Here is a 14,435-nt window from a genome sequence, read left to right as displayed (position 1 = left end):
TCTGACTCACAACTTGTCTAACGAAATAATTTGAAGTAAAACTAATGCAGGAAAGAAAATTAACTGTAAATGGCCTTATTCCGATTAAAATTTTCCACTCGACAAAGACAAAATTTTGTACTTTCGCCACGTTCAGTGGCTAACTTTGCAAGTTTTCAGGCAATCAAATCGACAAAAGTCAGAGAAAACTGCAGGAAACAATGAACTATGGAAAATCTGACGAGTTACATTGTCTTTAGATAAATTCTCCCTGATTGAAAGGGAAAATCGGGGAAAACAAAAGTACTCCTCCCGTTCGATGTGACTTCGTTCCTAAAACTCACGTTCTCCTTGTTCCTTGGTTCTCTCCCGCCCATCAGCTGCCTCTCGATCAGCCGGTCTCGCTCGAACTTGAACGAGTTTAGGTTGCCTGTAACGTTGGCTCATGAATGTGGAACCTTAAATGGGGAATTGTACTCAAGAGTGGAGTTCACTGGAAAATGGAGTAATTCAAACTATTTTAAAATTTTCAATTTTCAGTTATACTTTATAGTTGCTTCCTCAATAACCCAGTCAACATCCTCAACCTCGTTGAATCATTAATAACTCGATACTTCCAGTGGAATTGTCAGCACCTAATATCAACTAATCCATCATACATGCACCATCGTAAGATGTAGTCGTTTGCTTCGCTACCTTCAATCACCTGTCCGGCCTGCATCTCGTTAAAATTATTTCTTCCACATGTGGAGTACGAGAGGTTCTTGTATGGTGGCGGATCGTAAACTCGAACATTAAATTATGTAACATCTGGACCAGCCATACGGAGTACGGTTACTATTCTATAGATGCCGGTACATGTTTAAAAAGCATCGCGCTCTGGATGGAGATCTGGACCGGTAGCCACTCGCATTATTGTGGAGACCATCGTCCATGGTGGCTACGAAAAAGACCGCAAATGACCGGACCAACCCTCGAGCGGCTGTTGCACTATCGTCAAACCTAGTTACCTATTGAATACGTGCTATATGTGCCTGCATTCAAATTTCTATCATTTATTGATTTGGAATAATCGCTGACAGTCTAGCATGGTGCCTTGTGGCACATTAGCCACAGGAAGGCGAACTCTATCTTCAGCAGTAGGCGAGGTAAAAAGTGTTAAGTGAACGGGCTTGTCGTATCAAATTGATTGGTTTACCAGGAAGTTGGTTTTATGAACAATTTTACTTGCACCGCAGGAGTGGTTTCTTTACCAGGTGGAAGGTTTCATTTCATACTTGCATACTAACGTGGATGTTACCGTTGTATTTGATTCTTAATGAGGATGTACTTCTTCTAATTGGTCTCGAATAATTGGATTATTGTGACTAAGCTGAAATGCGTTGGATTTCTGAAAAATAAACTGGGCCTCAAAAATGTATGCCGAGGTATACTCCCATAGCCATCTGCATAGTTTAAATAGATGGCTATGGACTCGTGATGAATAGTGGTGAGTGACGGTCCCGCTGACTAATGGAAGATGTGGAAATCTTCAAAAGACTAACCCCAGGATCATGTGCTCTAGGATTATGAAATTTTTTTTCCACTGAAATCACCCTTTTGACAAGCTACGACTGAGATTCTCATGTTCAGCAGCTTCCTATGCATATCCCCAGCGCTGTGGATGGCTTCGCTAAGGAACTGTGTATTTTTCAAAAGGTTTAGTCCTTAGGCAGCTTGTCCTTTATAATAGTAAATCTTTACTCTTTTCAGCTGTCTTATCAAAATACATCTGGCAAGTTTTTGACTTCGTTATTCTCAAGGTAGCGTCAGACCTTTGCTAGGCCCATTGTAATAGACCGCCTATTCATCGGCCTCTCGCTGACGACGTTCGCAGGCTTTTGCCAATCTGAGAACATTCTCCAGAGATGGAAAAGAAGCAGACTCCTCGTTGAAGAAAACCTTACCAAAGTACCTTCGTCTGAAGTCTGAGGAGGGCGGGCAGCTATATACGAAGTACAGGAGCGTCTCTTCTTCCTCCTTGCATTGGCTGCATATGGCAGTGTCCCATTAAAAGCCCTACTAGGGTTTTCATGTCCCACTTCTTAAGGAACAAGAAAAATGCCGCTGTCGTGGCTTCGGGTTCTTTTACAAAGATTTTCGCTTGCCGACAGAAGTTCAAATTTCTCCATTCGGCTGCGTGAATCCTTGCCATTTCCCCCCTCAGAGTAGATTTGACAAAAGATGGTCCGTTGCCAAAAAATGGTTCTGGCCCCACCATTGTGGATTCAGAACTTGGCGAGCCAGTCTGTCAGCAAAACCTTGCGCCCGATCCGTTTCCTATGACTGACCAGTCGAAGAAGATTAGTAAGTCTGTAATCCCAAAAGATTCATGCCATTTATCGACCATTCTTCTCTTTTAGTGATTACTACGGAGTATGTCTTTTCGAAGGCCGAGAAATTTCCAGATGGACGCATAACCCTATGATTGGTCGCCTTTCAACGCGCCAACAGTATCAAGTCTATATGCGTCATTAGCTGCTTTCCGTTTTACCTTCAAATGGATTGTTGATAAATTTAGAGTAGCTTCGAGTGCTATGGTCAACGTACTATTCATTGCTCCAGTAATACTTAGGCAACCGAGGCTCTGAATCCGCGTCAGCAGCTTCCTGCTGTTAGCAAAGTTCTGTCCCGGCCACCAGACGATGCACGCATACATCAAAATGGGTTTTATTATGGATATTTAGATCCAATGAATCCGTTTTGGTGAAAGTCCCCTGGTCTCACCTATCGCAATCCTACAGCACCAGAGCAATCTGAAGGATTTTTGGTATTGTTCTTGGATATAGTGCTTCTACGTTAAATTGAAGTCAAGATGTACTCCTAAATATTTAACTGTTTGAACCAGCTGAATTTCCACCGGTACTAAGGTGGGAAGCGTATAGTTGCCCCACCTGTCGTCCTAGTGAACATCACTAGTCCAGTCTTCCTAGTCTTCACCGTGAGTTCATTATGGAGGCACCAACTGTGGATTACATCCAGTGTTGCCTTCAGGTGCCCACATACTGTGCCCGCAAACTTGCTGATAATTATTACTGCTAGATCGTCCGCAAATGTTTGTGCGAAGACCTTTGTGCCTGCCAGGAGTCATAGCAAGATGTCCACTACCAGGAGCCATTACAGAGGAAAGAGAACCTCTCGTTGTGGGCAACCACTAAGAGACCCTGCCTCAATAGACTTTTGTCGGATCAATACGTGAATCTTTCTCCAATCTAGCATGTGAAGGATCCAATTGATTAACAACGGATCGATTCTATGCTGTCTTGCCGTGTTACAAATCGCCACGAATGAGGCATAATTGTTGGGGCCTTCGATATCCAGAAATGCGCCTAAGGCGTATTCTTGATCGGACATTGCCTTTTCAATTTTTGCCCTTAGCTTATGAGCGTCCGTGTAGGTGGGTTTATCTGGTTTCGGAATAAATATTGCCTTCACATCACTCCAGCTGGTTGGAATATAAGCGTGTGCTAGGAAAGCGTGGTATATATTCCGAATATGTAGACCCAGGGCATCCATTCCCCCTATTACTAGAGCAGGAATAATGCCATCCGGACCTGCAGACTTGTATCTGTGGAATTAGTTAAATATCACCATTTCACTCGCTCCTGTGAAACTCTTTGCAAGCCAGACTCCAATATTCCTGTTGAGAGCTTTATGCATCTGTCCGCCCCGAGATGAGATTTTGGAAGCTACCTGGGAAGTGCACTTCAAGCAAATTATTCGCCGTTTCTTCATCGCTTCATCGCTTCATCTGTGTACCTCCCACTCTGTAAACTGCTGGCTACGTTCTTTGACAAAGATCCACTTTAGCTTTGAGGTAGCCTTAAGAGAGTTGGTCTCGTCGCAAAAGCGTCTCCATGGAGATTGTTATCGGACCTTATGCTCTTCTTTAGAGCTTCTTGAGGCTTTCTGTACCGAATCTAGCTAGCGACTGAATTAGACTTTAAAGCTCGATTGAGGAGCATTTCTGTCATTTCCCTCTGTTTCGCCTAATCCGAGGTCCACTATGGTGTTTTGCCCTTCTTTGACATCATGAGTGGACAGCTCTCTTCGAAAGCTTCTCTCATGCTGGTAGTGATCATCTGGGTTGTTTTCTCAATTCCAACAATGGATTTGATGCGTCTTCCAGGAATCGCAACTCGGGCACTCAGTTCTGTTTTGCATGTCACCCAATCTATCTTACGTGGATTTCGAATGTAATGGGTGGAGGTGGATCTATGTCCATTACGAAATCAATGCGCCCGTGATCCGAAAGCGTGATATCGTTTGATACCCTCCACTCTCCGACAAGAGCCGCAATGTCAGGGGAAGCCACCGTAATATCCATGACCTCTTGCATGAGGACGTTGAGGAAAGTGGGTTCATTAATCAAATTTAGAATCTGCAATGAATTTGCACTGAAATTACCTCGTGCCAAGTTACGATTGAGATTCTTATATTCAGCCGCTTACTATGCATATTTCAGCTGATTTATATGGAAAGACCCTATGGTCGACCCCAGCGCTTTGGATGGCTTTGCTGGGAAACTGGTTATTTCTCAAAAGGTTTAGTCCTTAGGCAGCTTATCCTTTATGATAGTAAATCTTTACTCTTTTCAGTTGTCTGGTCAGACGATATCTGGCAATTTTTTGACTTCATTATTCTCAAGGAAGCGTAATCGCTGACTATGCTTGAAACGGCAATATGCACACCTTTCGGACTCTTCGAGTTTACCCGGAAGCCTTTTGGTCTATGCAATGCAAAGTATTTGGAACATCTCGAATGCATTTTTCAACGTCCCACTGATTCCGGTCTTGTACTTAACGTTGAAAAATGCAAATTTCTTCAACAGCAGATGAAGGTCACACGATTTCTCTCAGAACCAGACAGGGTTGAAGCCATCATAGACTTCCCACAACCTAAAACAATCAAGGGCCTGCTAAGGTTTTTAGGCATGCTAAATTTCTATCGTTGTTTCTTGTTCAAAGCCGCACAATATCAAGCGATCCTCGACGCCTACTTGTCTTGACCCAAGAATAAAAGGTCACGCGTGATTGTGGTGTTTACAGAGGCCGACCAGGCCTATGAGCTAGCCAAACTACAGCTGTCGGACGCTATACTCCTGGCATTCTTTGAACTAGATGCGCCCCTAGCCGTATTTGTCGATACCTCAGATATCGCAGTAAGTGTTACTCTTCTCCAAAAGGTGAACCAAAGCTGGCAGTCGTTGTGCTTGTGTTCCAACAATTGAGCACAGCTCAACGGCACTACAGCATCTATGATCGTGAGCTATTAGCCGCGTACATGGCAATCAAATTCCTCCGATATTCTGTAGAAGGCAGGGCGTTGACAGTTTTCACGAACCACAACCCACTTACCTTCGCTTTGAAAGAGAAGACCGACAGAGCATCTCCTCGCCAACTTCGCCACCTGAGCTTCATAGGTCAGTTTACTTCGGATATTCAGTACGTGTCCGGTAAAGACAATGTAGTTGCAGACACTGGATCACGCATTTCAGTGGTCAAAATCCCTACCACGCTCGATTTTTTGGCAATCACCGAAGCACAGAACGAAAACGCAGTGCTTCAGAGCCTCAAGGATAACCCCAAATACAAATTTCGTGAGTTTCCCTTTTTTGGTTCAACCTCCGAAATACTCTGAAAAGCGAACTAGGCCATATATTCCGGTTACTTTTCGCGAGGATGTATTCCATGGTATTTTACACAGCCAGGTATTCGGACAACGAATCGGCTGGTCACTAGCAAATATTTCTGACCCGCTTTGGATAAGGATATTAACTTCCAGACCAGACAGTGCATCGCGTGGCAGAAGTGTAAAGTAGGCATATTCACCCCGTCTACCAAGCGCTTTCAGACGATTCAGATCGACATCATGGGACCATTGGGAGATTCGCATGACTTCAAGTATTGGTTTACGTCTGAGGAAATACCTCTGGCCGACATTTCCGCACAATCGTGCGCCGAGTCCCCTTGCCGGGAATGGATACCACACTTTGGAGTTCCAGCCGAAGCTATCACGGACGAGGGAATGCAATTGAAGTCTACCGTGCTCACGGAGTTAGGCAAACTCCTAGGATTTAAAGGCCATCGAACGATTACGTACCACTCGCAATATACGCTGGAACGCTGGCATAGGATACTGGAAGCCTCTTTAATGGCACGTGGTGACTCCTCGTGGTCGCAAGTCCTGCCTTTAGTTCTACTTGGCCAACGTACAGTCCATCGTGAACAGTTTGCCAATAGTTTCGCCGAGCTAGTATACGGGAAGAATTTGAGACTCGCTAGCGGTCCAATGTTCGATACCAGATCAGCCTTTTTCACTACTGGACTTTTGCGTTTGCTTCGGGACGCCGTGGCCAAACTAAAATCCCCCCTCGCCATCCCGTCATTCTTCGACGTAAGCGAACGCCCCCAAGGTCCTGGACGTCTGCACACGCGTCTTGGTTCACGTTCACGGTTCACCATAAGAGGGCCTACACGCAGTATTAAGCAGAGGGAAGCACTTCTTTAGGCTTGACGACGACGGTAGGCCCAAGAACGTCTCCATATCCAGGCTGAAGCTTTTTGTCTCCGGGGCTGAGATCTTAGGGAATGAGGTGGAGTCGAGTTTTATCGCTGAAATATAGTTTCAGCTGAGATGGTGTAGTGTGGAGCTGCTTCACGCAGATACAACCGAGTTCCACTACAAAGTAGTGCAGCCACAGGGCCAGCGTTGGAACGTTAGTCAGCCATTTACTACTTACATAATATTACAATAATTTAACAAATTACTATAAAGTATATAATTGTAATTTATTAATAAAATATATATACTAAATCTAGGCCGGAAAATACATACCGCTCCGATACCTGCTAAAATAAAATTCATATTTTAGTAGTTTACCCGAAAACTCCCTTAAGTTTATCCTAGAAGTACAAAATTGGTGATGTTATGAGTAATAATCCAATACACAATTTAGAAAAGTTTGAAGGAAATCCAACTATTATAGAAAGGGCTGAAAGGGTGTCAATTTGATTGATTTAATGAAACGTGCGTTAGTAAGTGCAACTAACGGGTATTGCGAAGCACTACCCAAAATGGGACGTGATATTCAAAATCGACGACATGGGAAACTGCCATTCGCTCTCCTTAAAACTCCGGGGCGTCACAGATGAAACATTGTTTGTCCAAAGGCAGATTTAGCATTGACAGCTGGCGTCGATAGTGACAGAAGAGTCCCAGCTCAGCTCGGCGGAATTTCTGGAGAATTCCCCATCGGGTTTGTTAGTGAGGATCATAGCTTCTCTTAGTTATAATGATTGGTTGCCATGGCCTTAATTTTACCGGAAAAAGTAGAGAAGAGTCGAAATAAAAAGAAGAAGGGTCCTTAACATTGGAAGACGCTTGGTTTTCAGGGTTTAATATTCACTTCTTAGCCCCTCCGACTATTCAGTCCTCGAAGTGGTAGTTACATTTTCAATTGTGATTTTATATCCTAGTTTCGCTTTAACTGTTCCTTATAGCCTTAAACTCAACCGTAACATTCAAGTCATTCCAAGAGTTGAATAAGCAACCCACAAGTTGTGTGGATAACTTACATTCTCATATGTATCACACAACTGCTATAAAAGCTACTTGGACATCATGGACGGCTGTGACCAACGGCTATTAATATTATTATGTCAATGATGTCGTTACTTTTTGAACTCCCAATCATGAGACTTGGCTCCATAAGATCGACATTATAATTTCTTCTAACTGCGTAATGATTCAAAGACTACCCAAGGCAATTCGGTGGCTCCAGTATATCCACTCATTTTCTATAATTGGATAATCAGAGGGTTCATAGTAACTTATCTTTTTGACATGGCTTAAATCGCGATAATTTTTATTGCACATATTAACTAAAAATTTGGTTGTCCATATAGTTTAGGTAATTAGTTAGGAATTATGTTAGAAGGAGACAATCCATGAAGGAGAATATTTGGCTTCCAGTTCCCAAAAAGAGGACCGCCAAACACCGTATGGAAGTGCCAAAAATTTACTCAATGACCTCTGGTAAGTACGGGGCCAGCAAAAAGTCAAAACACCATACCCTAAAGACGACTACCCCAAACTCAACATACAGACAATACCAGACATAGCAACCATATGTATCTCATCAGTTCACAGAGCATGTAAATTGTATGGTAAAATATTATAGTTACCCCACGTGGAAATTTTCAATTTTCTGCGATTTTCATCTGGCCCCCATCGCCCGATTTTCACGATATCTCACCTTCCCAGCGTCGTAGCGTCAAAAGTTTTGTATTTCCAGCATCTGGAGCGCTTCCCCTTTCAAATGAGCCCCCCCCCCCGGCAATTTGATTTTCTATTTTTTGCCATTTTTACAACTCCCTCCCCCATTTTCTTCGACTCAGCCCAATTTTCGGCAATATCTCGCCTCCCCGACGACAAAGATTTGAAATTCGTGTATCTCCTCAATCTTGAGCGCCTCCCTTTTCGGATAAGGTATTGCCCACAACAATCATTTTCCGCGGAGCCGTGGAAATTTTCAATTTTCTTCGATTTTTAGCTAGACCCTATCACCCGATTTTCCGCGATATCTCGCGGTCCCGACGTAGTAGCGTCAAAATTCTTGTACCTCCTGAATCTGGAACGCCTTCCTTTTCGAAAGAAGTGTCTACCACGCCAATCAGACAATTCTCCATTTTTCGTCATTTTTTCGAACCACTGGCCGTGGAAATTTTCAATTTTTTTTAATTTTCACCGGACTTTCCAAAGCCCCATTTCCCGCCATATCTCGTCTTCCTGCGATCGTAGCATCTAAATTCTTGTATTTCCTGAGCCGAGAGCGCCTCCCCTCGCCTCCCCATACCTCGTCGTAGCCTCGTTTTTCCAGAATCTTAATCCTCTTCCCTTTCGAATGAGGTATCACCCACGCGAATCTTTGATTTTCACGAGATCCTTCACCGCCCGATTTTCTTTTTTCTTGTATCTCCTGAATCTAGAACGCCTCCCTTTCGATTGAGGTATAACCCACAGCAATCCGAAGATTTTCCATTTTTCGTCATTTTTTCGACCCCCGGGCGTAAACATTTTTTCTTTTATTTTCACCTGGCTCACCAAAGCCTCATTTTGTGTATATCTTGCCTTCCTGAGGTCGTAACTTCAAAATTCTTGTATTTGCTCAGTCTGGGGTGTTTCCCCTTTCTAACGCGGTAGCACAGCAGTCCAACGATTTGCCATTTTTCGTCGCGGGTCGTGGAAATTTTAAATTTTGTTCGATTTTGACCTGGCCTCCAACCGCCCCATTTTCTGCGATATCTCAACTTCCCGACGCCGTAGGATCAAAATTCTTGTGTTTCCTGAATTTGGAACGTCACAACATAACCCTCCGCAACACCTATAGGAGGGAAATGGATGTCGCAATAACCGCAGCCAACAGAGATCCTGGACATGAAGCATTAACAAATGATGTTCACAATCATCTGAAGAACGTTATCAATAATGCGGTCTCAAATATACTTGGCACCACCAGCAAAAAAAGTCGGAACGGCTGGTTTGACGATGAATGTAAGCTAGCAACGGAACAGAAAAATGCTGCATACCGATAACGTTGCATTCTCAAAGGACGCCCGCAGGTGTGGATACTTATCACGAACTCCGTCGAGCGGAGAAGCGACTTCTGTGATCTCAAAAAATACAGGGAGCAACCGCACCAGCCGCGCAAGTTTTACCATCAAGTCCGCTAGATGAAGAAGGAAATCTGATTTCCGACAGAATGGGCATATTAGAGCGATGGGTTGCGTATTTTGATGAACTGTTCAACAACCAGAACATCGGCAAGTCGGGGGTCCCGCCAACTGAAGACGACGAACAAATTCTGCCACCACCAAGTATAGAAGAAACAGTCCGTATAATTCATCGGCTTAAAAATCATAAGTCGTGGAGGCGGCCAATAACACCAAGTGGTTCATCAACTTATGCCCAAGATGTATGACAGCGAATCAATGCCTGACGACTGGCAACGAGATATTATGTGTCCCATACATAGGTGCTCAGAGGTGGTGGCGAAGAAGATGGGGCGGCAACCCTATCGGCCAAACCAAAACCAAGTGGCTGAGGAGAACCTCCATAGTGGTGGCACCGGGAGACGCTGTAATCACTTTGGTTTGCCGGCCGTGATTCAGTAGACGAATGCTCCAAAGGCCTAATCAGGGCGATCAGACCCGAGTCTGCACGGGGACTCATCTGAAGTGACTTCGGTCACGAAACCTTACCTGGGGTATATTGGTACCATAGGAACCGGGAAAGCCCTGGACTCACATACTTCGGGTGAACTCCTGTTGTATGTGAGGACAGCGAGGTTATTTGCGGTTGGCCCCCCTAGTGGGAGTTTCATGGTGGTTGTGGTTATGCTGAAGCGAGAAGAGACCTTCGGGCCTCGACGTGGTGTTGTGTATCAACACGGGTGCCGTACTCCATAGTTCGGTAGGGATTTAGGTAGTTCTTGCATCCACCAGTATGAATGCTAAGCCATGCAGTTGGTATAGACTGGTACCGTTGTTGCTTGTCTCAGCGGGGCTCTGATTGTGGTCACAAAATCAATCCGTGTCTTAAGAGGACCGTAGGATTAAGTCTCATGACAGGTGCCTACGTAAGACACCATGGGCTTCACTGTTCCTTCTAGCACCCGAATGGATGTTCCTTCCGGTGAGGTCGGTAATTCTTAGTGGAGAAGCGAAAGTAATAATGAATACTGTCAGCCCAAAGGGATACGGATTTGAAAGCCGCGCGAATGCGTCCAGAGGAGGCATTTGATAGAACCCAATGGCGAAACTGATCACGAAGAGCCGACCTCGCTTGTGAACGGGACAAAGGCTGAAGAAAAAGAAGATTGTCAGCCCCATGGCACTAGTTAGTCCAGGGAGAAAGTGACCACCTGACCACTGACAAAGCGATTTAGATTTTAGTCATGCAAATTTGAAAAAACGTGATTTTCTTATAAAATATAAATTTATTACACATTTTGGAAAACATACAGGCATTTTTTTTTGTGAGCAATTTCAGCTTTTTGTGATTCTTCTTTGAATAAAATTTCACTAGACAACGTTCAAATACAGCCATTTTTATGATAAAATTGACACAATTTTATATGCAAAATTGTCCTCTTCCTTTTATTGAATCTAAGTTCAGGAGGTAACTAATCGTCTAGTTTTATATGTTCTATAATATGTACAGTCCCTATTTTTGTATTTGTGCAAGACGCAGCTATTGAGATCCGGGGTCCTACTTTCATAATATTTTAGGTGATTTTGAGGATCTACTTAAAATATGGTCCCGGATTTCAGATGCAATTTTCCTGGTAAAATGAAAAAGTTAAAAATTCGTCTGTATTATTTTATCTGGAAATTGTTTAAAGCTATCTTAAATTCGTTTCAAGCCTTTGAACTTTTTGATCGTATATTTATAGGGACATCTAGGTATAAGCTCATAGTGAAAATGTTATATTATTTAAATGTGGTACAACTACTCATGGTCTCTTAATAATTCTGGTTGTTGAAATTCTCCATTTCATTTCGTTCATTGAATTATTGAATGGCGTCCTTCATTCGTTTTATAGGGTGACGAATTCATCTGTGCCTACTTAGTCACGAGTTGTCTCACTACTGAACTGATAGCCATCACTTGTCTTATTCCTTCGTTGTACTACTAAAATGCGCAAATTCAAATTCGTCCTACATTGGAAGTTACTCAAATTCGTGAATTATGCACAGCCACCAATATCAGATCATCCAAGGGAAGATGTTCAAGTCGTCCTTCCTTCATCGTCGAACGCTACCCGGGCCAATTTGAATGGTGTCCGCAAGGATATTTGACCATCGGCGAAAACAGTGAGTTCCTTTTCAACAAGGCGACTATTATTGGAATTAGAGTCGAGGTAAGAGTCGGTTTTTGTGTCCTCTGAAATATTCATTATATCAGGATTGCTGTTGCCATCATTCCCACGTTGGTTAGCGGGGGAACTTCCTTGGGTCGTCTTAGGTTTCAAGTAGAATGCTGCTTTACTGTGTCTTAGGGATTTAATGCTGCAGTCAACGGCTATCGAGGAAGTATGTGAAAAAATTTCATTGTGATCTGTGGTTACTACGGCAGTCGATTCAACATGACTCCTTTCGGTTAAAGTAGCTCGAAACTGTAAGGAGTTTTTATTTCCATTATAAATATTTTAAACCACACAATCCTGAGGCAAAAAAATATTCTCTGCATAATGAATTTTAAAGAAAATACAGGAGAGAATTCAGGAAAAGATACATCTGTCTAAACAGCTACCAAATTTTCGAATTGGCAATTTTACTTGGAATCCCAAGGAAGGAAAAACATGGACGAAGGACAAAAATTTTCACATATAATATATGGTGAATATATGCAGAAAGAATACAAAGTACCTGCGTGTTGAGACCAACGTATATCATGGGATTATAGCAGATGCTTGATTTCGCTAGAAGTGCTGGCATGACTCCCATCGCTGGGCTAATAAGGCCCTCGGGTCCAAACTGAGAAATTAATGCAAAAATAGCATATGGGGTCCATGCTACAAGAAAAGCCATTATCATAATTGCTACCATTGTAGCCACACGACGTTCAGCTCGGCTCTTTCTTCCAAGTCTCTTGGAAGTCTGCAATGAAGTTTATTATTTTCTTTAATCAATTTGAATACGTCCTTAAGGGTTACATTTGTATGATAACATTGGGATCGTCCTCTTTCTTCTTACCTGTCTTATAGTTAATGCTATTTTGAGGTAACTGTAGGTGATGACTATCACTGGAACCACAAGTCCGAAGAAGAATAAAAATATTATGTATGAAGTCGCATTCCACGTTTGTGATTCCCAATTAACGGAGCAGCTGGAAAGTTCAAAGAAGAAATGAAATCAACCATGAGAGCCGAAAACCAGCGATTCGAGATAGAATATTCTTGGAAAATGTATGGAGATTTAGGGTTTTTTTTAGAAATTATACAATTTGCCCTGAATCGCCGCGAATAATATTTAGCGTTGAAAGGGTGGTTGTCCCTTTTTGCCAGTTTTCCATCCAAGTTACTTAAGTCCTTTGTCTGATAGGTACATCGAAATCTGTAGTGTTACCCGGAAAACCAATTTCAGCTTTCAACAATGTCCAGGTCTCTGCTTGCACCAATTTCTCTGAATAGGCCGGGCTCAGTCTTTGATACTAGTTTCATAGGCTTGTTGGAAGGCCATCTCAAATTAAGGCCAAATCTTTGCCAATCTTTCCGCCAGAGGATTTGGCCCTCAATCGTAGTGGGACGTGCATACTTTTCAGATTTCTGCAGAAAGAGAGTGGCTGTGTGTGGCAGGGACCTTGCTAACTATAACTCAAGAGGTTATATCTCTTTACACATCTCTTCAGATCCTGATCTGCAGTGGCATTTCATGCTTCCTTGGCCCATTAGGCAATTTACTTTAAGCGACGCCTTCTAAGGTGGTACTATCCAGTTATAATGGGCCATGAGGCTTTCCGAAAACATGTTTTTCGCAAAACGCTTTCCCAGCCCAATCGGCTTGGTATCCCACCAATTGCCTGCTTATTCCTTAACCTACCTTTGATCTACATACTGAGTGTTTGTATGTGTGTGTCCCATCAGACGCGTCCTTCCGTCATCATCATCAACGGCACAACAACCGGTATCTGGTCTAGGCCTGCCTTAATAAGGAACTCCAGACATCCCGGTTTTGCGCCGAGGTCCACCAATTCGATATCCCTAAAAGCTGTCTGGTGTCCTGACCTATGCCATCGCTCCATCTTGGGCAGGGTCTGCCTCGTCTTCTTTTTCTACCATAGATATTGCCCTTATAGACTTTCCGGGTGGGATCATCCTCATCCATACGGATTAAGTGACCCGCCCACCGTAACATATTGAGCCGGATTTTATCCACAATCGGACGGTCATGGTATCGCTCATAGATTTCGTCGTTATGTAGGCTACGGAATCGTCCATCCTCATGTAGGGGGCTAAAAATTCATCGGAGGATTCTTCGTTCGAACGCGGCCAAGAGTTCGCAATTTTTCTTGCTAAGAACCCAAGTTTCCAAGGAATACATGAGGACTGGTAAGATCATAGTCTTGTACAGTAAGAGCTTTGACCCTATGGTGAGACGTTTCGAGCGGAACAGTCTTTGTAAGCTGGCAGACGTCCTTCCGTGCTGATAAATAAATGAAGGATAATAATTGGCAATAGGAAGGATACCGAGAAATAAAATTAAACTTAGTGGGAACCTTGGCTACTGGGGTATTTAATGTTACAAGCGAGAATACACGCACCCACTCGGAAGAAGTTCGATTCTTAGCAGATCCCCTCCCCTCCCCCCCCCCCCCATATGAGCCCGAGCCTCCACGATCGAAAGTGCTAACCC

General features: G+C 43.4%; 1 protein-coding gene across 1 annotated transcript in view; it reads right to left on the bottom strand.

Annotated features, from left to right (window-relative positions):
• Positions 1 to 11,052: 11,052 nt before the first annotated feature.
• LOC119654917 (pinopsin-like) overlaps positions 11,053 to 14,435 on the bottom strand; it is a 95,600-nt gene continuing 92,217 nt past the window's right edge. Inside the window, exons 5-7 of the mRNA XM_038060563.1 lie at positions 12,777 to 12,909; positions 12,450 to 12,680; positions 11,053 to 12,196 (exon numbers count right to left, since the gene is read on the bottom strand). Of these exons, the coding sequence (XP_037916491.1) occupies positions 11,810 to 12,196; positions 12,450 to 12,680; positions 12,777 to 12,909 (751 nt within the window). The 3' untranslated portion in view covers positions 11,053 to 11,809. The remainder of the gene's footprint in view (positions 12,197 to 12,449; positions 12,681 to 12,776; positions 12,910 to 14,435) is intronic.

The sequence above is a fragment of the Hermetia illucens genome, chromosome 4 (assembly GCF_905115235.1).
Source record: "Hermetia illucens chromosome 4, iHerIll2.2.curated.20191125, whole genome shotgun sequence".
NCBI classification, from domain to species: Eukaryota; Metazoa; Arthropoda; class Insecta; order Diptera; family Stratiomyidae; genus Hermetia; species Hermetia illucens.
Note: the sequence above shows the minus strand (reverse complement) of the source record. Positions and strands in the feature narration are given on the sequence as shown.